We start from the raw sequence: 22,370 nt of genomic DNA on the forward strand, positions 1-22,370 counted from the left end.
GTTTAATTTTAAATAATGGATAGCTTTGCCTCGAGACAAAAACAGGTTAAACCAGAGTTCCCCTTCAGAAAGTTCCCCAGCTGCTTTATCAAAGTGGAATTTAACTTCAGACAATAGAGTCTTGTAGCTGTGCCAAGTGGATTGAACTGATAGCCTTTATCAGCGTTCAGCATGTGCACTCTGATGTGCTGGTGTCCTGACAGGATACGGGGCTGTGAAGAGAGGTGTCTCCTCTGAGACTTGCCTGGCTTTGAGAACAACTTTGGTTTGTGGGGGGTTGTTCTTGGGTTCCTGCTGACATGGGGAGGTGCTGCTGCAGGTGCAGGTAACACCCGTGTTCAAGGCTTCAGAGCCAGGCTGGATGGGGCTTTTGGTCTAGGGGAAGGTGTCCCTGCCACAGCAGGGGATTGGAACTATGCAATCCTTAAGTTCCCATCCAGTCCGTTCTGTGTGATGCTATGTTGAGCCCCCTTTGCTTTGTGCCTGCAGGCTGGAGCGGGTGCCAGCTGGGTGCCAATGCCACCTGCGGCCACGGCGAGCGGCGCCGCCTCCTCAGCTGCCGGCGCAGCGACGGGGCCACCGTCAGCATGCAGCTCTGCCAGCAGGTGAGCAGGGCTGGGGCACACCCCTGGGTGCTTCCAGACAGTGGGGGCCCTCTGGTCCACGCCAAGACATTCCCTATAAACGCTGGAGAAGTTTTGTTTGGGAGCACACAGCTGGGGCTTTGGGAAGCAGAGGGGTGTCAGTGGGTGCTGTCACTCCTTGACTCGAGCACACGGGGCATGGCTACCAACCCTGCATCATCCCAGAGCTGGGGGCCAGGGACATTGTGTCCTGCTGTTAGAAATCTAGGGTTGTCCTTTTGGAATGACACCCAGACACTGAGGGATGCTTGGATGAGAAATGCTTCAACGCTGAAACCGCGAGCACCCGTTGCACCCTTGGGAGAGCTCCCCATAACACCATGCTGGTGCTCTGCAGAGCTGCTGCCAGTTCTTATTTGGGTGCTGGGGTGGGGCAGAGGTGGCTGGGGCCTGGGGAAGCTGATGCCTGTGTTTCCCTGTCCCAGCTGCAGCTGGAGAAGCCCGTGCCCACGAGCAGCCGGTGCGTGGTGGGCTGTGCCGTGGATTGCCAGCTCTCGCCGTGGTCAGCCTGGTCCCAGTGCTCCCACTCGTGTGGCACCGGCGGTGAGTCCCTGCATGACCCCCTTAGCTCAGCAGCCACAGCCCCAGGTGGGCTCAGGCAGTCCCTGGGCAGGGGTACAGAGCTCAGGGATGGCCTCGAGCCACGCCCGAATCCTGGGTAGTTTTGGGCACCCTGGAGGTCCTGACCTGGTGGGTGCTTAGAGCACAGCAGGCTATTTTCAAAGGACTCTAAAGTGAAAAATGCAGCTTAGGGGACAAGTCTGGAGGATTATTTCTTAATTAATTCAAACTTTCAGAATTCAGTCACAGCAACTGTTAACCCCAGAGATGGGGAGTGTGTAAAGCTAGCAAAGAGCTTGGGAGTGTTACAGGATTCTGAAGAGATTACTAAATAAATACAAATTCTCTGCTGAAGTAATTTTTAGTAGCATGATTGTATCCCATTGAAGAAAACACACAAAGACTATTTTTCATCATTTAGAGTATGCCTCCATCTTGCATCCACAGGTCCCTAAACACTTATATGACCTCAGTAACTTCAGCAAGACTTCCTATAGCCAGGAGTGCTCACCAGCATACAAAAAGTGAAAGGATTAGGACCTTTTTCAACTTATGGGATTTAAAATACCCTTTGAGTATTGACATGAGGAAATGCATTGAAAGTTTTATTCTCAATAAGCTTGGGACTTTATTTCCCAGGCTTCTGATGTGCATTAGATGTACAGCTAATGATCTTTAAGATTCAAAAGCCATAATGTATATTTGAATCAAATTCACTTAAGGTCAAAAAGAAAAAAGCTCTTAACTTCCATAAAATGTTTCCTTCAGATGGATTCCAGAGATCAAAGCGTGTTACAGAAAAAGCTTAATATTTGGATTAGTGCTGTTCTTTCTTTGCTGAGCTTTTAGCCTGTTGTGAAGTAGTGCTTTCTTAACAGAAATGAATAATTCATGGACAGTGTTTTAACAACAACACACTGGGAGTACTATTAATTCCAATTTTTTTTTCTTTAAAATCCATTTTGGAGTGTTAATGCTTGTGTTGCTGAATAAACTTAATTTAATTTTTTGAGTGTTCAATCACTTACTAAGTTAAACAGAGTACAGTGCAAAAGCAGGTTGTTTTCATGGCTTTTAGCATGCTCAAGGAGCAGCTCACCCTATATAATATCTGAAGGTTTTTTCATCCTGAGCTCTCATATTGCATATTTTGCAAAAGGAGGTGAAGATGTGTCTTGTATTCGGTCTGTGATCCTGAAATGGTTGTGCAAATTCCAAAGACTGGTTAAAGAGCTGCCAGTGACTACAAGGAGTTAATTCATATCCTAAATCAGAGGAAAGCTGGAAACAATCGTGCCTTGCTGAGAGAGACTTTCCAGTGAGTGTTCTGGCTTTAGGTGCCAAACCTCATTGGGGCTGCCTGAACCACACAGTCAAGCCCAAGCTCAGCTTGGTGTATGGGTGATCCCTGATCCTCAGAGATCCTAACTCTGCTATACTGCTGGCTGGAGAGCTGACTTACACAGGCCACTATGCTACTGCTCTTGTTTAACATGGATTTGAAAGCTGGAGATACCCTTCTGTGAACCTAGGCAGCTGGGAAAACTGTCTAACAAACTGTGACATAAAGCCAAGTTTTGCTCAGTCCTTCTCTACCACTTGAACAACTTTACAGGACCCAAGAGTCTCCTGAACCTCGTGCCAAAGCATCAGTGGAACAGAAGTACTCTGCATCCAGGTTATTCCAGGCACACAGTTTATTTTCCTGCAGCCTCAGTCCTGATGTGGCTCCTGCTGTATCAACTCAGGAGTGTGGAGCTTCTGTGGCACCAAACATCCCTGGTGGAGGGACCTGGGCACCAGTCCTGTGGTGGTTCCAGCAGCACAAACAGTGTCACTTCAGCTGCTCCACTGAGTGCCAGTGGGTTTGAATACTACTGGATGATGGCACTGCAAAGACTTCACTCATGCACTCGTCTGCAGGTGATGCTTCAGAGGAGCACAGAGAGGGTTTCCAGCCCAGGGTCATGGGCTGTGACACCTCTAAAGTCACCCTGAGATTCTCATGGGCATTCGTGGGAGTTGGATGAAGCCTCAAATTAGATGGGAAAAAACAAAGGATGACAACAAACGAGCTGTGGCAATTGGCTGTGGTAAACACTCCTAACTGCTTCCCTTTGCCAGTAATCACCCACTGTTTGGTACAGCTAAAGTGCAAGGCTTAGGTGCTCAGTGTGCAGAAAAAATTCACAGCAAGTTGAACACAACATTACTGGATCAGCTCACAACAATATTTTGCTTTTCTGGCTTTTATTGGAGAGCATGTGAAGGGCCTGTAGAAGCACCATAAAGGACTTCAAAGAGAAACATAATTTAAATATAATTCAGGTCAAAATTGAGTGTTGCTGGATATGTATTTTCATGTGTATTTTTACTCAAGCATTGTTGCTAACAATTTTATTCTGTCCTTCTCTTCCAGTAACAGTTTGATGTGATATATTTTGATGAGTGGTACCTTTACTCAGGTTTTATTTTATGGAATAATGCATTTAAACATGAAGTGGTGCTGCTGTGCATGTGGCACTGGCATCTAACACAGCTCTGGTACACAGCAGCCAAAGGCGAATATATTGATTTTTATGAATGATGATGAATAAAGCAGATATCTCTTTCCTGCCTGCACTGAGCCTGTGGAGATGTGTAATTGATGTTTGCCTGTTGCAGCTGTAGTTCTGGGCAGCATCTGCTCAGGATGCTGGATAGGGCTTTAGGCTGACACTGGGATATATATAAGGATTCCTTATATCAGTTGCTGTACTGCTATGAAAAGATGTATAGAGCTGCTTTAATGGATGATGCTGCTGTGGCCTGAATCAAACTTACTGGAAAGATGTTTGGTAAGGATAATCCCCAGCAAATTGAATTTCCTTTGTTAAGGCAAATGAATACATGAGGATGCTGAATTTTTCTACATAAACGTTTTCCAATCCCACATGGCTTCTCCCAAGTTCTCTAAGAGGACTGCTAAATTGTGTAAAACCACCTATAGCTGTGCTTTGCCACTTACAAAGCTGACTTTATCAGATAAATGTCAGGATTTACCAGAGCTGAACATATTGCTGTACCTCATGTAGGGGGCTGTGGAGATGTGAGTCCCAGCACCAGAGTGACCTGTGGGACAGGAGTGAAGGGGCACAAGGATGCACACAACAGAGAAATTCAGTTGATGTATTCTTCCCTAGATCATCACCAATTTGGAAAAACATTTTTGGTGTTGCCTTGTGAAGAAGAACTCCTTGTGATGCTTTCTCACCTGCTACTCAAACCTGGCAAGCTCCAGTCTGACTGTGGATGTTGCTGGGGATGCCCCAGTGCTGCTGGAGGCACTGGCAGTGGGAAGGGGATGAAAAGCCCTATTTATCACCTGAAAAGCACTATTTATCACCTGTCCCACTTGCTTGTGACTGGACCTAACCTGACCTTCACATAACTTGATCCCTGCTCTGGCCTTTTGGTTCCTTGATGGAGCTGTTTTTGATGTGCTCTGCTCAAAGTCACTGAACTGGGTACAACATGTTGGTCATTCTGACTGGGATGAAGTGCAGCAGGAATTTGAATCTTCTTGGTTTCACCTGTGACATATCACTTTGTGGGGATAAAGTGCAAGTAATGGCAAGAATTTTTGGGGGGGTAAAAAAATCTTCCTCTTTTTATTTGAAAATATAATCCTTTATTCCTGAGATGCAAGTCTTGCTGCTAACACAAAAAAGAATTTTGAGTGACCAGCACTAACAAGACTGGCCTACTTTGGCTTTTCCCTTTCAGAACTAATTGGAGGATATGAAGAAATGTTTATTTTCAATTTCAGCACACTTTCTGTATAGCATTGCAGAACAGAGGAATCAGAGATGTGGCCAGTTCATTGGAAAATTAGAGAATAATTCAAAGGAAAATTAAAGAAAAACTAGGATTGCTTCAACTCTTTAGAGTTTGTATTGGAAAGAAATTAATTTCAGATGCAGTGAGATTCTGTTCTGCACAGGCAGCAAAAGATAACGTATTTAAAAAGGAGAAATTAAGTTCTTCTGCTACTTGAGTGTTAGTCAAGCACCTAGATAATGTTTTTAGAGTAAAAAAAAATTAGAGCCTTAAGAAACTCACTGCAATAATTGTGCAAATGAAGATTTCAATGAAAGTTCTCTATTCAGTTATTCATTCACGGTGTTAAAATAAAGGGATAGACATCAAGCCCCAGCTGACCACTGGGACTGTAGTGAGTTTTGGTAGTTTAGATAACCAGCTGTAGAAAACCAAAATGGAAAGAAAAGTTGTTAGTTCCTCTTTCTGTTCAATGATCTTCCATTTACATATTGCTAGAAACATGTTAAACAGAGTGTACGAAAGGAAATTATTTAGTTAATTAAAATAGCTTGATGAATGCTTCAGGCTTTCAATTCCCTCCTGATGAAATTGGATCTTTTTACCTTGGGAGACCTCCTTTTCCTTAGCTCCATGTAGGAGCTGGTGCCTGGCAGAACCCTGCAGCCACAGGCTTCCCCCTGTTTCCCAAAGAGCCTTTTACATTGCACACCAATACTCAGCATTCAGCATTCAGCATTAAGACAAATTTGGCAAATTTGGTCTCTGGCTGGAGAGAAAAGAACATTTAATTTTGGCCAGTTGGGCTGGGGAGAGCTGTTGTGGGGTTCATCCAACAGCAGGCTGGGAGATTTCCTTTGCTCTAATCTCCCACTGAGCCACAGGAGTTTTCCTTTCCTTTCCTTTTTTCTCTTTTTGTGCTTTTTCCCTTTTCTGTCCTCTCCTGTCCTTCTCCTCCTTCTTTGCTTCCTCTTCCTCTTCCTTCTCCTTTCCTTTTTCCATTCCTTCTTCCTTTCCTCTCAGCTGGTAGGATTTTTTCCACCTCCCAGTGTATCTGATCCTGTGGTGGCTGAATGCAGAGTCTTGTGGCCAACAGCTTTTATCATCACTTCTGTTACAAACTCCCCAGGTCTAGGGGATTAAAACTGGAAAAAGAAGAAGTCTTAAAATTGGTTTTAATGGGTTTTAAAATGGAATTCAGTGGGTCAGAGCAAGGGAATAAAGGTAAAAGAGCTTGCTAAGGTAACAATCAGTGCCTTTTCTAGACATCTGCTTTTAATTTTTATTTGCTAAAATGTTTTTGGAAACCTTGCTCTGTGTATAGTCACGATGACAAATATCAGAGATGTGCCTTACAGCTGCAGTATCCTTAATTAAAAATCATGTGTATAAATAACTGGGAGAAGGATTTTGCTGGGTATTGCAGCCTCCCTGTTTTGCAGGGTGTTTTCTCCCCCACCAGACTCTGCTCTGCTCACAAAAGCAACTGGAGGGCGGTGATCCAAAAGGGAGAGCTCCACCACAACACCTTATCTCTTCCTTTGCACTGGGTTAGCAATTACCACTTGCCTCTGCCTTGTATTTGTCTGCCCTTAGTGCCCAGACCTTTCAGTTTTTAACTCAAATCCACATGTATTGAAAGACATGGCAGAAATTTTATCCCCAGCACAGTCTTCTGCATCCCTCTGCATAAGGACTTTTTCTTTTCCACTTTTCTTTTTAATTGGAGATGGAATTCTAATTGAAACATTTTGAGTGAAAACATTCCTGGACATAAATGGACAGCAAAGGAGGCAGAAATGGAATTGCTGTAACTTTAATGAATATATTCAGTTTTATTAGTTCAAAAGTAGTATCATAATTGCTTTTTCCATTCAGTGGCTGAAGAAGTTTTCACCAATAATAAATAGGTTTTTTAATGGAAATGGTAGAAGTGCTTATGGGCAGTAATAGCCACTACAATGTTTGCAGTTTTCAAATTAGGTCCACATAATTGCTCATAAAAACAAAATTTCATTTGTTAAAAATCTCTGGAAACATATTGAATGTGTAATGGTAGAAATGCTGCTGCCATAGGAATTATTTTCCTGTCATATTTAATAATCAGGATCTAGTCAAGTATTTAAAAGTGTTGCATAAACAAATACTATATTTGGAAAACATACAAAACAGTGTTTAAAAAGTGTGCTTGAAAATATCAGTGACTGCATTTCTTAGACTTAGCGATCGCATCCCTATTATCCAAACAGTTCCCAATTAATTGCTTTTTTAACAGATTTTAGCGCTGGGAAATGAACTAGGAACGCTGATAAATTACAAAATCTGTCTTTCTTTGTTTGTCTCTCTCTCCTCTCTGGCTGCCTCTCTGTGGGCTGCGTGCTGTCTGCCCTAGGCCAGATGGTGCGTGGGCGCTCGGTGCTGCTGCGGGCAGCGGGCGAGGGCAGAGCCTGCCCCCAGCAGCTCACCCAGCACAGGAGCTGCCCCGTGAAGCCCTGCTACAGCTGGCTGCTGGGTCCCTGGTCCCCCTGCTCCGTTCAGGTAGGGCTTTCTCCAGAGCTTCTCTGTGCCTGGAATGGCAAAATCCACCATCACCTTGTGGGACTGATGGCTGGTCGTGGGCTCGAGGTGTCTGTGTGGCTGGTGGAGGGCTGGAGGGGGAAGTTCAGGAGTGGTGAATCCCTGCCCCTCATCTTCCAGCCATCACCAGCTGTTCATGAGAAGTGATACAGGTTCAAGTATTGTGAGCTCATGGAATTACTGAAGGGGATTTATGGAGTGAATGTGTTTGACTGGGCATAGTCATAGTGACCTATAATTTAATTACATAAAATATCTCTAACAAGAAAATAGATACACTAGATATCAAGACAGCTTAGCCTTTTTTTATCCTTTTTTTATTTCCATTTTTTTGAAGGGCTCTGGAGCAGGTCATCCCCCTCAGGTCTCTGGTACAATAGTGTGAGTTACTGTATGAAGGGCTGGTTTCTACTTTCTCCTTACCCTGGCTATCTTTTTAATGATCTAAAATTGTCTGGATTCAGTTCCCATGTGCTGTCCCTACACCTGCCACCTCTGCTCAGCACTGGGGCCATCATTTTTTCACTGGCAGTGAACTTCCATCAAGCTTGAATTGACTTTTTCTTCCCCTCCGTGCTTTTTCTTCTCTCCTTATCTGTTAGATCACATTTCCAATATTAAAACGCATTAGTTGGTAACCCAGTTTAAGCAGAGGTGAATCTTTCACAGTGAGGTTTATCAGCCTGCTTAAATCTGCCTGGTGAGATGGAGGTAGGAGAATGTGGTGGAAACAAGCCCTGTCTGGTCCCAGGGGACAAGACCTGTGCCAGATCTGTGGCTGCTTCTGCACATTATATCATGTAGGAGATTGAAGCCAATAATGCACATAAAGACACACATCCCTTGTGATTTCTGCTCTGCCAGTGCCTTCAATACCCACGTGGTTTCTCTGTGGTGGAGGGACGTGTAGTGAATATGTGAGTGGCACAATAAATACCCAGAATTTTGTCAGGTTTTCACAAATGAAATCTGGATTATGACAGTCCAAGATCAGAGAAACAGAAGTATATTTATATTTTCTCTAATCAACAACTCATTACAACTGGTGATGTGAATGTGGTCCTTGTATGTGCTGTACTCAGCATGTGTAAATGTATATAACATATGTAGAACATAAATAGAACAAAGTGATAATATCAGCTGTTATTTTGTCTAGCTAACATAAGCAGATTCTGTTAAACATCAGGGAAGAGACCTTCATAGGAGCTAACACAGCTGATAAAAAAAATAGTAGGGGAGCTGAATTAAGTCCGTGGCTTATTTCAGATAAATAACACATTGTGCAGATTAAAGTGTGCCCATCCCAAACCCAGCTAAATTTCAGCTCAAAGCGAGCAATCACAGCATTATACCATCCCTGCATTCAGTGACTTAGAGCCTGCTTCCCTCCTTCAATTACCACAGAGCAGTTTCTCTCCCCTTTGCTTTGTTTTGGAGAGAAGCCATTCTATTCATGTTCACTTCTCTTTAATGAGGTGCTTAGGAATTAAATGTAGTTCATAAATACAGGGTGATTTATTCCTGTGCTTTACTGGAAAAGAAGCTTAAGCCTGCATTCTAAAGAAAGCTTTCAGAAGCCCTGTTTTCATGGATGCTTTGTGAAATAAGGTAAAGCATCCTATGGTAAGGCCAGAATGCATAGTGTGAAAGTGTCCTCCTGTAATAATAGAAACAGGACAATTAATTATAAGGCTAAATATTTTTTCCATGTATTATAACTGAGACTGCAATTCCTAGTTGTAGGAGGACTATTTTATGCTAAATTGACTTCATGTGAATAATTAGAGGTGTCTTTGTGGTTAGGAATAGAGCCTGCAGTGTTCTGTGTTGCTGATTGTCATGGTATGGAAGTCAGTGTGTCGCTCCCCAAGTAATTTCACGTATCCCAGGCACACCTGTGGCAGCATGGGGGCATTTCCCCTGCATCCAGAGGGCTGCAGAACTTAGGAACTGGTCAGTACATCCAGTTTTAAAGGGTTACAGGGTTAAATAATTTTCCTCCTAGAGTTGAAGTAGTTTACCCTGATTAGCTTAAAAACAAGGAAAAAAATTAACAGTGTCTGACACTGCTCATCATTTTTTCCACTAAGTGAATATAAGTGGAATAGCCAGGCATCATCAAACAGGAGCTGGCTGACATTCCTAAAAAGACTCAGAACCTTTCCTTTCTAACAGTTTTAAAAGCACTCCCATAAATGTGATCATGCAACACTCCCTTATTAGAGAGACTTTTACCTGATTAAATGCTCATCAACCTGTGAAAGCATTGCCCAATCAACTCTTTACTTAAAATAATTGTGCACACATGAACCCCTCTAAAAGCCAAAAAGTGAAAACTTTTCTTGAAGGCACATCTGGGTGAGGCATCTCATTAGGGCTATGACCTCCTGTCTCGTTGGAGTGTTACATGTGGGAAGTATCAGATGTGATGTGAGAGAAGGCTTGTGGAGATGCTGCCTTGCATTAGTCTGTGAATTCCAGAGATCCCTGACTGTCCAACACAGGAGCTGTAACCTTCTCCTTGTTTTCCCATCACAGTGAGCAGGGTGAGAGGTGGAGGCTCTGTGCAGGTGCTGGTGGAGGGGCACATACATCCTGTATTTAGGAAACCCAGCATGGGTTCTGCATCCTCACTAGGGTCAGCACAGGAATTTTTGCAGATAAATGAGCAGGAATCCCTTGGGGAAGATAAATTCCCACATATTTCCAGCAAGGAAGCTCAAGAGGCAAATCCTGGTTCTAGGCAAACCTCAGAGGATCACTTCTTTCAAAGAAGAGCATTTACAACAAAGAATTGATCCCGAGTTTTGAATATGTGATGGTTTCCTTGGCAGTTCTCCTCTGATTAGCAGCTATTCCCTGAATCCTCAGTGTGCCATTGCTGGCACAAACTTCCTCTGTTCCACATCTATTAATTAGATCTTCAAATGTATCATTTTGGGGACACGAATAAGTTTGAGGATGAGAAGGAAGTTAATGCAGTGCTCCTGCATTGCTTAAGACCTTTTCAAATATCCCAAAAAGCATCTCCTACTGTAAGTGACAGAGTGACATTTTAAGTGTGTTCAATTGATTTTTAAAAGCCATTGCTGGTCTTGAAAGAAAGCAAGCAAGTGGGAGCCACTGTTTAAAAGCAAATGTTTATTTTTGGGATTGTTTTGAGAAGTTGTAGGTTTGAGGTTTGTTTGTTTGTTTTTTTTTTTTTTTTGTTCTAGACGTTAAAAAATATGAATGTAGCTCCAAAATAGTGTGATAGAAAAATGGAGGGTGTTGCCTGTAGCCTTTTATAGTGGAAACATTTGTACTGAAAAAAATTAATGTTTTGACCTATTTATTTCTCACTATTCCTCTTATTATTTATATATTGATATATATATATGAATAATTACATACTGTTTGTAGGAGAGGTATATTTTTGAAAACTCTTCTTGTCTTCTCCAACCATTTAGTCATTCTTTGAGTCACTTCAAACTGGAGATACTGCAGTTTGATTAGTGTCTATTTTCCCCAAGAATATTCTCCCTTCATCTTCTGTTCCCACAAGTTATTTCTAAGCACTCTAACCTAGTGGACAGGTGCACAAGTTTTTCACACACCATTAATCTCAGACCACAACAGAAGTTTCAGCAGTGAAACAGTAATTTAGAACAGTAGGTTACACACTGACTAAAGTGAAACACTGTGTTAAAAACCTGGAATCTGGCTGCATATAGTAAATCTACACTATTACTTCTTTAAGATGCTTTAGATGAGCAGCTGCTCTAAATCCAGCTGGTTATGCTCTTAGTCCCATTTTATTGTGGATCTGCAGCAGAAGGGAGGGAGAGGATGCAAAAGCTGCCAGGTGTGTGCAGGAGAGGTGTTCTCAAGATTCCTGCTAGCAAACCTGCTGCTGGATGAATGCACTCAGTAGGAGCCATTCTGTTCTGCAGATGAAGTCCATTATTTTAAAAGAACCCACTGCCAGGAAATCCAAAGGAGTGTTTCCCTTGGTTATATAAAGGCAATGTTGTCTCCTTCTCCTTGAGTTTTGTTTACTGAATTTTTCTAAAGTGCCATTTCCATGAGGCTTCAGGTGTGTGTTCATAAGGCACCCTGCAGACATGAGCACCTGAACAGCATTACAGCTCTTCATCTGATGAGAATGAAACAATTCCACCCTCTAGAAATAGGCTCAGTGCTTCATCTCTCAGAACATCCTCAGCCCTGGATCATAACTTTAGCCAGGGAATATTGATTTTCCACTAAGGGATGTCATCTTCAGTAATTTGGTGTATGTCTGTGTATTTCAGGACTGGGATGATGAGCATGGAGTGGCTCAGAGAGAGCCTCCTTTTTCTTGTTCCAATGGGGTTTAGTGCTGACAGTTGATGGCTGACTTGAGTTGGTGTTTGGGTAGAGTGTGACATGAGCTGGTGATCTCTGCTCCAGATATGGTTACTCCCTTCTGAACATGACACAAACAGCCCACAATGCAGTAAGGATTTTTGCTGTTGGAGGGTTTAAATCATGTGAGTGCTCTTCTTGGGTTGTATCATCAAAGGAGTGTAGAAGAAATGTCTGATCCTTATGGGCAAGCCCTGTTCTTGGCTTCTTAAGAGAAGCCCAGAAATTCTGTGCTCGACTACTTGGCATTAATTAAGAATCAGTAAATTCATTAATTTGAGTAAAAGGCAGGAAGGGCAGACCTCAAAGATGGTATTAATCCTTTATGAATGTATTCTCTTCCACACTTTTGATAATGACACACTTTCATGTGTGGCCCTGCCCCTGCCTCCGAGCTTCTGTAGAGAGGTGTACAGAGATCTCCATATGTCTTCTCATAACTGGGGATACTGCTGCAGACAAAATGTGTAGCTTTGAAGACTTTTCATACAGAATCAACTATGTTTTTTCTGTCATTTTCTAATGTCATTGATGTGTGGCTCTGTTCCCTTTCCTCATCCCCTAGGGTGGACAGTGTGGAGATGGATTGCAAGTCCGCAACCTTACGTGTGTAGTGCACGATGCATCAGTTTCTGCTACATCCAAACCAGTAGAAAATACATTGTGTGGTGAGCTACCATCAAAAGAAAATGTGCTGCAGTTACCCTGCTCTGTGCCTTGCCCAGGTAAAGGCTTTAGAAGGTCTCAGTGAGTTTTCTGCCTGTGGTGGTATCTGAGGTGGACATGCTCCCATAGTTCTGAGTACTGTCAGCCCTTGTAGTACAAATCTGTGCTTCAGCAGATCAGGTAAATGCTCAGTCTGCTGTTTCTAGACCACCTGAGCAAGTCTTCCTTTGTTTTTTGAGAAAATGAGATATCCCATGAAGCAGGAAATCCAAATATCGTGTACTACTGAGAGACATCTTAGGGATATTTCACTATTAAAGCTGTTGTGTGCTTAGGTTAGCCTTAGCCTTATCCTTCAAGGTTAATTCTTTTTGAAAACCTGTGGTCTCTTGTTTTGATGTGCAGGCGACTGCCACCTGACAGAGTGGTCAGAGTGGAGCTCCTGTGAGCTGACCTGCATCAGTGGCAGGAGCTTTGAGACAACGGGGCGCCAGTCCCGCTCCAGAGCCTTCGTGGTCCAGTCTGCAGAGCACCGGGGGAGCTGCTCCGGGCAGGACACGGAGACACGGCCTTGCTCAGGTAGCCAAGTGCTGCTTCCTGCCCAGCAGGAGTTTGTTCTGGGTGCTGCAGGCTGCAGAGTAACTGGTGTTGGTGTTGCAGGAGGGAAGTGCTACGACTACCTGTGGCAAAGCAGCCCCTGGCGAGACAACGTGCGCACGGTGTGGTGTCAGCGCTCGGATGGAGTGAACGTCACGGGTATGTCCCCAAATGGCCTGGCACACCTGGAATGAAATGTCTCCAGAGGCTTTCCTGCCTCTGCATCTGTTGCTCAGAGGGAGTTGGGCATCCTTCCTCACTCTTCCAGAATTTCGGTTTGGATTTTTGTGGGTAGGAAAGACAAGTGGGAGCCCAGCAGCCTTGCTGTCTGCCCAGCATCACACATGTATTGCACAGGAGTGTTTGGGCTAATTGCCCTTACTGTCAGGCTGGTCATGGGAGGAAATGAGTGTACACATACTAAAGGGCTGCCTGGGCTGGCTTGCACAGCCCTCAGTTCAACCTTCCTGTGGCTGTGAAGAGCAGAAGAGAACATCACACACGTGGTAGAGACCCCATCTTCTGTACCTCTTCTCCTTTTCTTTTGTTTCTTCAAAACACAGGAGTCTCAAATCACTCAAACTGTGAGATTCCTGCTGTTGCTGTGACCTACAAATTCTCCCTGTGCAGGATGAAAAGGGAAATTCATGGTCAGAACTTTGAAGCTCCATGAGAGATTGAAAAAGGCAATAGGATGCATATCCATGGGATCTCTTTCAATATGCACAGGGTAAATGAGGAGAGAGTAGAAATGAAAATGCAGATGTTCATGTCTTGTTCTATTTATAATGACTAGTTAAGATAATAACAGAAGTCTTATGTGCAAAGGTTGCCAAGTATTTAAGAACTCATTAACATGTTTTTATTCCTATAGAAACACAGGCTTTCCCAAGTGAGGATGGGCAAGGGCGTTATGTGGATTATGTATTTTTATGTAGATAAGCCATTAATGAGGACACAGATCTGCATCTAATTCCAGATTCTGTCCCCCACTTCCTATGTGGCCAGTGGCAAATTGCTTAAATCTGTATATCTCTGTTCTCCATTAACAAGATGGGTATGGTAATGATTCCCAGCCTTGTTAAGGCAAATTAATTAATGCGATGCCTACAGATATTATGCTAATGTGCTTAATAGACTAGTATTTAACTATATAAAATAAGCAGACGAGCACTTCTTACACTGTGGTGATCTAAGAAAAAAGCATTTTGAAGCATGCCCTTGGAGGCACTCAGTATTTTCTTTTCCAGGAGGGTGTCCTCTTCGGACGAAACCTGCCGAAGTCCGGCACTGCAGCCCGGCGTGCAGAAAACCCTTCTCCTACTGCACACAGGTAACTGCAGAGCAGGGCTGGGAATCAACTCTGCGAGATCTAATCAATTCCATTGCATCTTAGATTGCATTCCAGGACTTAGAAAATAGTTTAGTTTAGCCGTGGTACCACCTCGAGGATGTTGTGGGAATTTCATCCTGAAAGGAAACCAGGGACCTGCACAAACGAGTGATGGAGTATTTATGTGGTGTTGCAAGTTTGGGTTTGGTCTATGGAGGGGTTTTTGTTTTAATTTTAATATTAAACCTCTTGGCTTAATTTTAATTGAGTGCCGTTGCACTGTTATTTAGAAAAGGGACTGATTAAAACTTTTGCAAAAGAGGAGAGCATCAATCATCTGTTCAGACCAAGAGTATCAGACCCTCAGATAGACATTATAGATATAAGACAATTAGTAAAGGAAAACAATATTAAAAACAATTTTAAAATAGAAATCCAGAAAACTGAATATCTATTTAGCAAACCACAGACTTCTAAAAAACCTCTTGAAGAAACTGCTTAGTCTGATCTGGGGCAATGGATATTTGGTCATAAGAAAGCTTCATTTTAGATAGTCCTGTGAAATACTGGAGTGGAAATATGTGAGGAGGGTTTGGGTCTGCGGGGGGATTGGTTTTTGGTTTGTCTGTTCTATTGCCCAGCAGGGTCAATGGGAAAATTGTTACTGACAAGCGGAGTATGCCACAGATTCCTGTTGTTAAGCCTGTTGGGATGAAATATTTATATGTTGGACTTCTCTGTAATTACTGACTTTTTTCAACCAATTCCCCAAATATATTTGGGCTTTTTTTGAACTGAAATGGGCTTGCAATACCAGTTCCTGGCTGGTTTGGTTTGGCAGGGGTGAATTTGCGTGTGCAGGTTACACCTTGCAGTTTGTTCAAGCCTTTCCCTGCAGTGTGCACTGTTCTCAGTGTTCACAGTGTGTTCAGTGTGTTCAGTGAGGGCACTGCTTGGTTTAATGCTGGATTCCCTTTTATCTCCCAGAGAGGAGTCTGCGGCTGTGAGCGGGGATATACAGAAGTAATGAGATCAAATGGGCTCCTGGATTACTGCGTGAAGGTACCAGGTTTAGAAGATAAGAAAGCTGATGTTAAGACCATTGCCGGAAAAAATAAACCTGTCAACTCCAAAATGCATGACATTTTCAAAGGATGGTCTATTCAACCTTTTAATCCAGGTGAAAAACTTAAATATGAACGGAATAGATTGTCTTTAGAAGGTTTCTGTAGAAGGGAACAAGCTTTGTGGATGATAACATCAGAGATTTTTTCTGGGAGCTGCAGAGCGACCTCCCAGTTTCCAGCTCGTGTGCTGTCTTTCATGCCTTTGTGGCTGTACAGAGGAATCACAATTTCTTATGTTGAGAGATAGCAGAGACAGAAGGAAGCAATAATATTTTGCAAAAGTGTGCTCATATGTGATTTGGGGGGATGTTTAGAGCTATTATCTGATGATGTTTCTAGAAGTAATATGTTTGGACTAGGAAAGATATTGAGCACTAGTGCTTCAGAAGTTTCAGAGCACAAAGTGCTTAAGATTTCATTAAAGAAAACATTGGTTGTTTCTTACCATATTTCAAAAATATATGAAAAGAACAGGGTAGAAAGTGTACAGTTTAGTCTTGAGGGTTGAAGTTACACATTAAAAGTGTTCCACAAAGGCAGACCAGCTGCTGTGCCCAAGCAGCTCATCCCAGGTGGATCTTTGACATCTAAAGCATAAAATCCTTCCCAGTTGGAACCACAGGCTGCATGTGCCCAGACGGGCCCATGGCTCTAATATCTGATTCCCTTTTTGACTGTGGTTTTGAAGATGAATTCATTCAAAACAAATTTATGAAATGCAAATAGGACTTTAAAAATGGGAATCAAATGTGTCAGGTTTTACTGAAATGCATCTGTTCTCCTTGTATTATAAAATACTGGCAGTGCAGTTCTTCCTCCTCTTCAGGTACCTGACATTACATTTGTTTGCAATTAGTTCCTAATGAACACGAGACTTTAGAAAACATGAACTGAAAGGTTCTGTTAGGGGATTCAGGGAGCCATAATTCTGTCTGATATATGTGATCACACTTTGAATGTTACATTTACATATTTGATTTGCAGACAGTGGTTAACCTTTGCACTGACAGTCTCTGGGCTCACAGAGCTCAGTCCAAAGCCTTTTAAAGTTGGCTGCTTTTTGATCAAACCCTTCATCCAGTTCACCCACGCAGCTCACCAGCAGTTTGAGTCACAGGTTTGGGGTTAATTGCCTTTTTGTCAACATCCCTGGCCCTCTGTAGGTTGTCTTACTTGGGTGTCATCTCTTTGGCTGGTACCTTTCTGGGGTTAGAAAAAGGAAGGGAGGGAGGTGTAGGTGGATGCTGCAGTCCTCTCTTTTTAAATCAGCATTTGAGTTTGCAGCACTAAAAGCTTCTGGAGGGCTTTACCTCAGTGCAGCACCTGTGAGCCAACTCTCACCCAGGGTCTGCAACAGAAACAGTGACTGAACAGTTACAGAACATGGTGTGGCTTAATTTTAGGGCAGAAATGTTATAGAAACAATACATAGGAAAGGAATAAAGGTCCTCCATGTGTGCTAAGTATATCAGCAACCCTGTGGCATCCTGCAGTTCACTCTTCAGCTCAAGGCTGCTGCTCTTCAAATCACTCCCCTTTGTCTAACTTCACGACAAAATGTGTAATTGCTCCCCTCAAAGAGGCTCTCAGGCTCAGTAGTCTGGGGATTTGCAGTGTTTACTGCTGGCTGAGCCAGGAAACCAGTTACCTCCCTGTTCTGCTGTTGATAGCAGGTCTGTGGTGAGAGCTGCCTGTATGGATGGCACTTAACACCCTGCAGCACCACAGTCCTTGACATTGTGCTGGTCAGTGAAAGTACCTGTGCCTTCCCCAGCTTATCTGTGGTTTCCCTTTCCATTTACAGTTTGGAACACTAATTTTATTTGGATTTAATGAAGCTGACGTTTTTGTTCTTTTAAACACTCTACGGGAGTGCACAGGACTGATTACAAATCAGGCTGTGTTTTTCCTCTCTTAACTATACTCTGAGAGGCCAGAGTTCAGGTACAGAAACTTTTCCTCAACTTGAGAGGCAATTTAAATAGTATTGTTTAAATTGTCAGATGACATGGTCCAGTGCCTTTCTGCTGGGGATGGAGAGCAGAGCTGCCTTCAGAGCAGACATGCTGTGATGCCTTTATGGGGCTGTGACAATCCCTCTGCAGGATTGCTAAATATTTCTTGGCCATCTCCAAATGAGAGGGCAACAAATTTCATACCTAAACTTCAGCAAAATAACTCAAACAAACCAAGCCAGACCTGATGAACAGAGCTCTTCTCACATGGGAGATAGTCTGCAAGTGTTTTGAGGAGCTGAAAAAATCTGTGAGAGGTACTCAGCCTTTCCACAAAGTCTGGAAGAAAAATGAGAAAGAGTGGGATCTGATTAAATGTGCTTCCCTTTGAAAAAATTTGTCATTCAAACATAAAATGAAAACCAGGCTCAGTGATTGTCCCTCTCACTTGACTGAATTTGAAATGGCCTCTGTCAAACCATGTCTGTGGGCACAGCACAGGTTCCTGTTCCTGCCTCCAGTGTGTATTTGCAGCTCTGTTGATGTGAATCAGCTCAGACTGCTGCTGTGTGGAAAAGTACCAAACCTGCTCCCTACAAGGAAAGCTGCCCAGCCAGAAACAGAGTGAGGAACAGAAATATTGATCTTGCAAAAATTGCTGTTATTATTAATGCAAAGCTTGTAATTAAGGACCTGTCCAAGTGAAGTGTTCTGAGAAAAGGGAATGTTTGAACAGACTCAAGCCCACGTGCATGGAGGGGTTCCTGCAGGGCTCCTGGCTCACTGCAGCCCAAAAAGCCCAAACCACAGCCTTACCTTAAAGCCACTTCAGTCTGCTGCTCCTGTGGCCCAACCAGAAAGCTCTTTCCCAGCTTTATCCCTCTTACTGTCACAAAGCCTATTCTTCTTTTCATTCTAAGCTGAATTTATTCCCATTTGCTGCCCAAGTGTTTCCCAGTTCTAAGCAGCTTTTCCCCTCATGCTTGCTGGTGTTTACCCCAACTGACCCCCAAGTATTTATGGAGAACAATCCCATCCCTTCTCAGCTCTCAGCTAAACACATCAGGTATTGCCTGTGTCTGTCTGGGGCAGCTCAGCATTGAACTGCCTCTGCCAGAGCAGCCACTGGGCTCTGGAGGAAATGCACCTCAATTATCCTGAGCTTCTGCCCCTTTCCATTAAAACTTTTTATTTAAAATTAGGGATTTTTTTTCAGAAATCTTCCTTGCTATCAAATATATGGGGTTTATGAATTACTCCCAGCCAATCTCTGCTGTGTTCCCCATCAATGATGCTACTAATTTCTCTAAAATTGATCTCTTAAAACTTTGTGTGTTTTAGAATAAAGTTTTTTATTTTCTTGTCTTTTACCTCTGTCCTTTTTCCTCTTGTTCCAACAGATGGTAAACTGAAGGTATGGGTATATGGAGTATCAGCTGGAGGGTTCTTCATCATCATTTTCCTGATTTTTACATCCTACTTGATGTGGTGAGTATGGCAGGTATTCTGTTCTTAAATAAAAGCTCATTTTTTTTTACTTAAACAATCCAAAATACATACAAAAATCCCAAAATACATCACAACAATGCATTGCAGGCATTTAATGCTCAAGGCTTCAGGAAAGGATAGAGGTTTGACTACCTGAGTGCCTTAATTCAACCTCTACCTTGGAGTAATTAAAACTCTCCCAGTTGTAAATGTTAACAGCCATTATTGTGAAAAAGTTTGGTGGCCATGCAGGGAAAGAATTATTTTTGGTTATCAATAGGCCCTTATATTTATTCAGGCTTCTGCTGGGATTAGAAAGAAGTTTTATTGTATTCTTCAAAAAAAAAGATAAAGTAAAACTGAAGAAAGGCCAGGAGAGTGATTGGAACAAGGAGCTGGCTTCTGCTCAAGGAAGGGCTAAATAGAATGGGACATTCAGCTGAAAAATGATGTTTGATGTGACAATACAATAGAGATCTATGAAATCATGAATGGGGGAGAAAAGGGTGCTATGGAATTTTTATCTCCCACAATAAAAGATGTAGGAGGCATCTGATTAAATGGTCGTTTAAAATAAACAAAAGATATTATTTTGCACAGAGTGCATTTAATACCTTGTGAGCTTGCTGCTGCCAGGGCTGTGCATGCCAGGAAGATAAATGGATTCAGAGATGGCATAAGAGTTCATGGGAGATTGGGTCTCTTGGTGTTAATTGTGGTTTTTTGGCTGTTTGCTACAGCTCAGAAAATCCCTAAATAGGTTTCTGCAGTGAATACATGAGGTGAAAGCATGTCCTGTGTCTAAAGCTGCTCTTACCAGCCATTGTTAAGGACAGGGTAGCAGGCCTGCACCTTCAGTGCAGAGGCTTTTGGGTTTTTCTGGGGGTGAGGGGTTCTGCTCTCCTGCAGACAGGGGAGGTGAGCCCAGCCTGGCAGAGCTCGCCTTGCCCTCCCTGCTTTGAGGTTTTGGACAGGCACTGCCATTGATGCCTCTGGCAGGACACAGAGGGAGAGGTAGGAGGCATCCAGGTGTCCTGCAGTTCCCAAGGATTTGGCCTGAACTGACAAACATTCGTGGTGCAAGCTGGCCCAAGCCCAGTCCAGTCAGGGCAGGCAACCAGAGAGCCACAGCCATGGTCACAGCATCACTGCCCTCTCTCACCCAACAGCCTACTCCTTTCACTCAGTCTTTCTCTCATTCTCTCTCTTGGGTTAAAAGCTCAAATAACAGCCTAGGAGCTGCAGCTCCCTTATTTTCCAAGCCATGTAGTTCCATTCTCTGCTTCACAGCAGAGGTTACAGAGGATTTTTTAAATAACATTACACACTTCTCCATCACATGGAGGCTGCTAAGGAAATGCATTTCTCAATAATAATTATTGTTGCTTCAATACCATGCCAAAGAAAAATGAGAATATCCCATTCCCATTTTTCTGTGAGGTGTTGCTTGTTCTCTCAGCTGTGAGAAGAGGTGGGAGACGAATGTTCTTTATTTCCTCTGCAGATGGGGAGCAGAGCTGGCTGCCCCTTTCTGGCTGTGTGTCCAAACCACACACTGAGAGCACCAGAGGGGCATGTGGTGCCACCCAGTTACAGCACTCTGTAGCCACTATGGAAAGTTGATTTTTTAAACTAAAGTTTGGGGGTTGATGATGTTTCTGAGCTTGTTACAGTTTGTAATTCTGTCTTCTGAATTGCTTTTCTTGTAGCAAAAAAACAAAGCAGCATCAGAGCCCTCCACCACAGCAGAAGCCTCTAACCCTGGCCTATGATGGAGACATTGATATGTAACATAAAAACAAGAAATCCAAATGTAGACATCGACTGCCTTAACTGCTTTCTTTTTTGGAACTCTCCGACTTCTCAGTTTTTTGAGGAATCTCCTGATGTATAATATCCTGGGCAGAACAGAAGGATTGCAAGCTAAAAATTTTGCCACCTCTTTATTAAAAAAAAAAAAAAAAAAAAAAAAAGGAGTAAAAAACTTGGATCTTGTGAAACTTTTCTGAAGAGATCAGAAACTACATCCCTTCCTGTTGAGCAATGGGAATAACAAAAAAGGAAAGAGAGAATCTACAGATATGGAAAGGAATTAGTTAAAAAAAAAGGCATGACAATCCCAAGGAAATAGTGACATTTACTGTAAATGACAAGTTTGACACAGCATCATTATGCACTATATTAGTGCAGGGTTCTTTATTCTTCACATACTTCAACAATGAGTTTTCTAGTGTTTACATTTCGTTCAAAGACTTTAAAACCAGATCATGTATTTTGAGAAATGCAAGGAAGAATGAGTTGAAGTGTCTGAAGTTATCAGGTTTTTTAAAGTTTCTTCCTTTTTATCCTGTTTTCTAGTCTGGAATATGATTTTGCTTCATTTCCACCTACAGGACAGAATAAGGATTGTTATGAAGAAGCATAGGTGGTTTCTTAAGCAAGAATATTTTCTAAAGAGCTGAGCAGATAGGTGTTTAGATGAATGGCTAGAGGATTTGATTGTTTAAAAAGGATTTTTAATTAAATCATGTAGATACATTATGGCCAGTTTAAATTGTTAGTCAGTTTAATTAAAACAAACTCTGCTTTTGTATTTAAATTTTCTTATCTGAAATATTTATAAATTCCTTTTTTTTGAATTTAATTACCTGACCTCATTTAATATACATCAAACACAAATGCAGTTTGTAGAAGGTCTTGCTATTTTAAATGTTTCAGAACCACTGAGAAGTTACATATGGTAAAATTCTGGGAACATTTGAAGAGGGTAAGTGTTTATAATAGTGTGTGTTGCAAGTAAGAAAGTGCCATCTTGTGGTATTGACTTGTATTTATAAGCAAATAAAATGCTAAAGAGAGTGAGAAAATTGCTTCTGGTATGTTGAATTAAATGTGTGTAAACAACTGGTGTTATTAGTCATTTGAGTCTGAGATTGGCCTTGGATTTCAAACTCCTCTGGCACTATTTTGTGCTGCAGTGATTAGTGAGAGAAAGAGTTCAGACAAGTACAAGTCGAGAGAATAATTGCAAGTCTGGAGAATGCTTGGTCTTATTTTTAACTCAATGCTGCTGCTTATTCCAATAATCAGAGGAGAAAAAGGAAAATTGTTACCAGCCCAGCACCTTTGTGGTCCTTCTCCATCCAAAGGTACTGGATCATCACAGCAGATGGGTATGACTGGGGCAAAAGGCATTGCTCAGCTTGTCATGTTGCTA

The 22,370-nt window shown here is 42.5% G+C and overlaps 1 protein-coding gene across 1 annotated transcript in view; it reads left to right on the plus strand.

The window, feature by feature from the left end:
- The window catches only part of THSD7B (thrombospondin type 1 domain containing 7B), a 243,712-nt gene extending 221,705 nt beyond the window's left edge, over positions 1 to 22,007 (plus strand). Inside the window, exons 19-28 of the mRNA XM_056496809.1 lie at positions 490 to 605; positions 1,070 to 1,187; positions 7,417 to 7,562; positions 12,553 to 12,712; positions 13,059 to 13,232; positions 13,314 to 13,409; positions 14,501 to 14,583; positions 15,571 to 15,763; positions 19,066 to 19,153; positions 20,863 to 22,007. Coding sequence (XP_056352784.1) covers positions 490 to 605; positions 1,070 to 1,187; positions 7,417 to 7,562; positions 12,553 to 12,712; positions 13,059 to 13,232; positions 13,314 to 13,409; positions 14,501 to 14,583; positions 15,571 to 15,763; positions 19,066 to 19,153; positions 20,863 to 20,944 — 1,256 coding nt within the window. The 3' untranslated portion in view covers positions 20,945 to 22,007. The remainder of the gene's footprint in view (positions 1 to 489; positions 606 to 1,069; positions 1,188 to 7,416; positions 7,563 to 12,552; positions 12,713 to 13,058; positions 13,233 to 13,313; positions 13,410 to 14,500; positions 14,584 to 15,570; positions 15,764 to 19,065; positions 19,154 to 20,862) is intronic.
- The last annotated feature ends 363 nt before the right edge of the window (positions 22,008 to 22,370 follow it).

Source organism: Oenanthe melanoleuca, chromosome 7 (assembly GCF_029582105.1).
Source record: "Oenanthe melanoleuca isolate GR-GAL-2019-014 chromosome 7, OMel1.0, whole genome shotgun sequence".
Taxonomy (NCBI): domain Eukaryota; kingdom Metazoa; phylum Chordata; class Aves; order Passeriformes; family Muscicapidae; genus Oenanthe; species Oenanthe melanoleuca.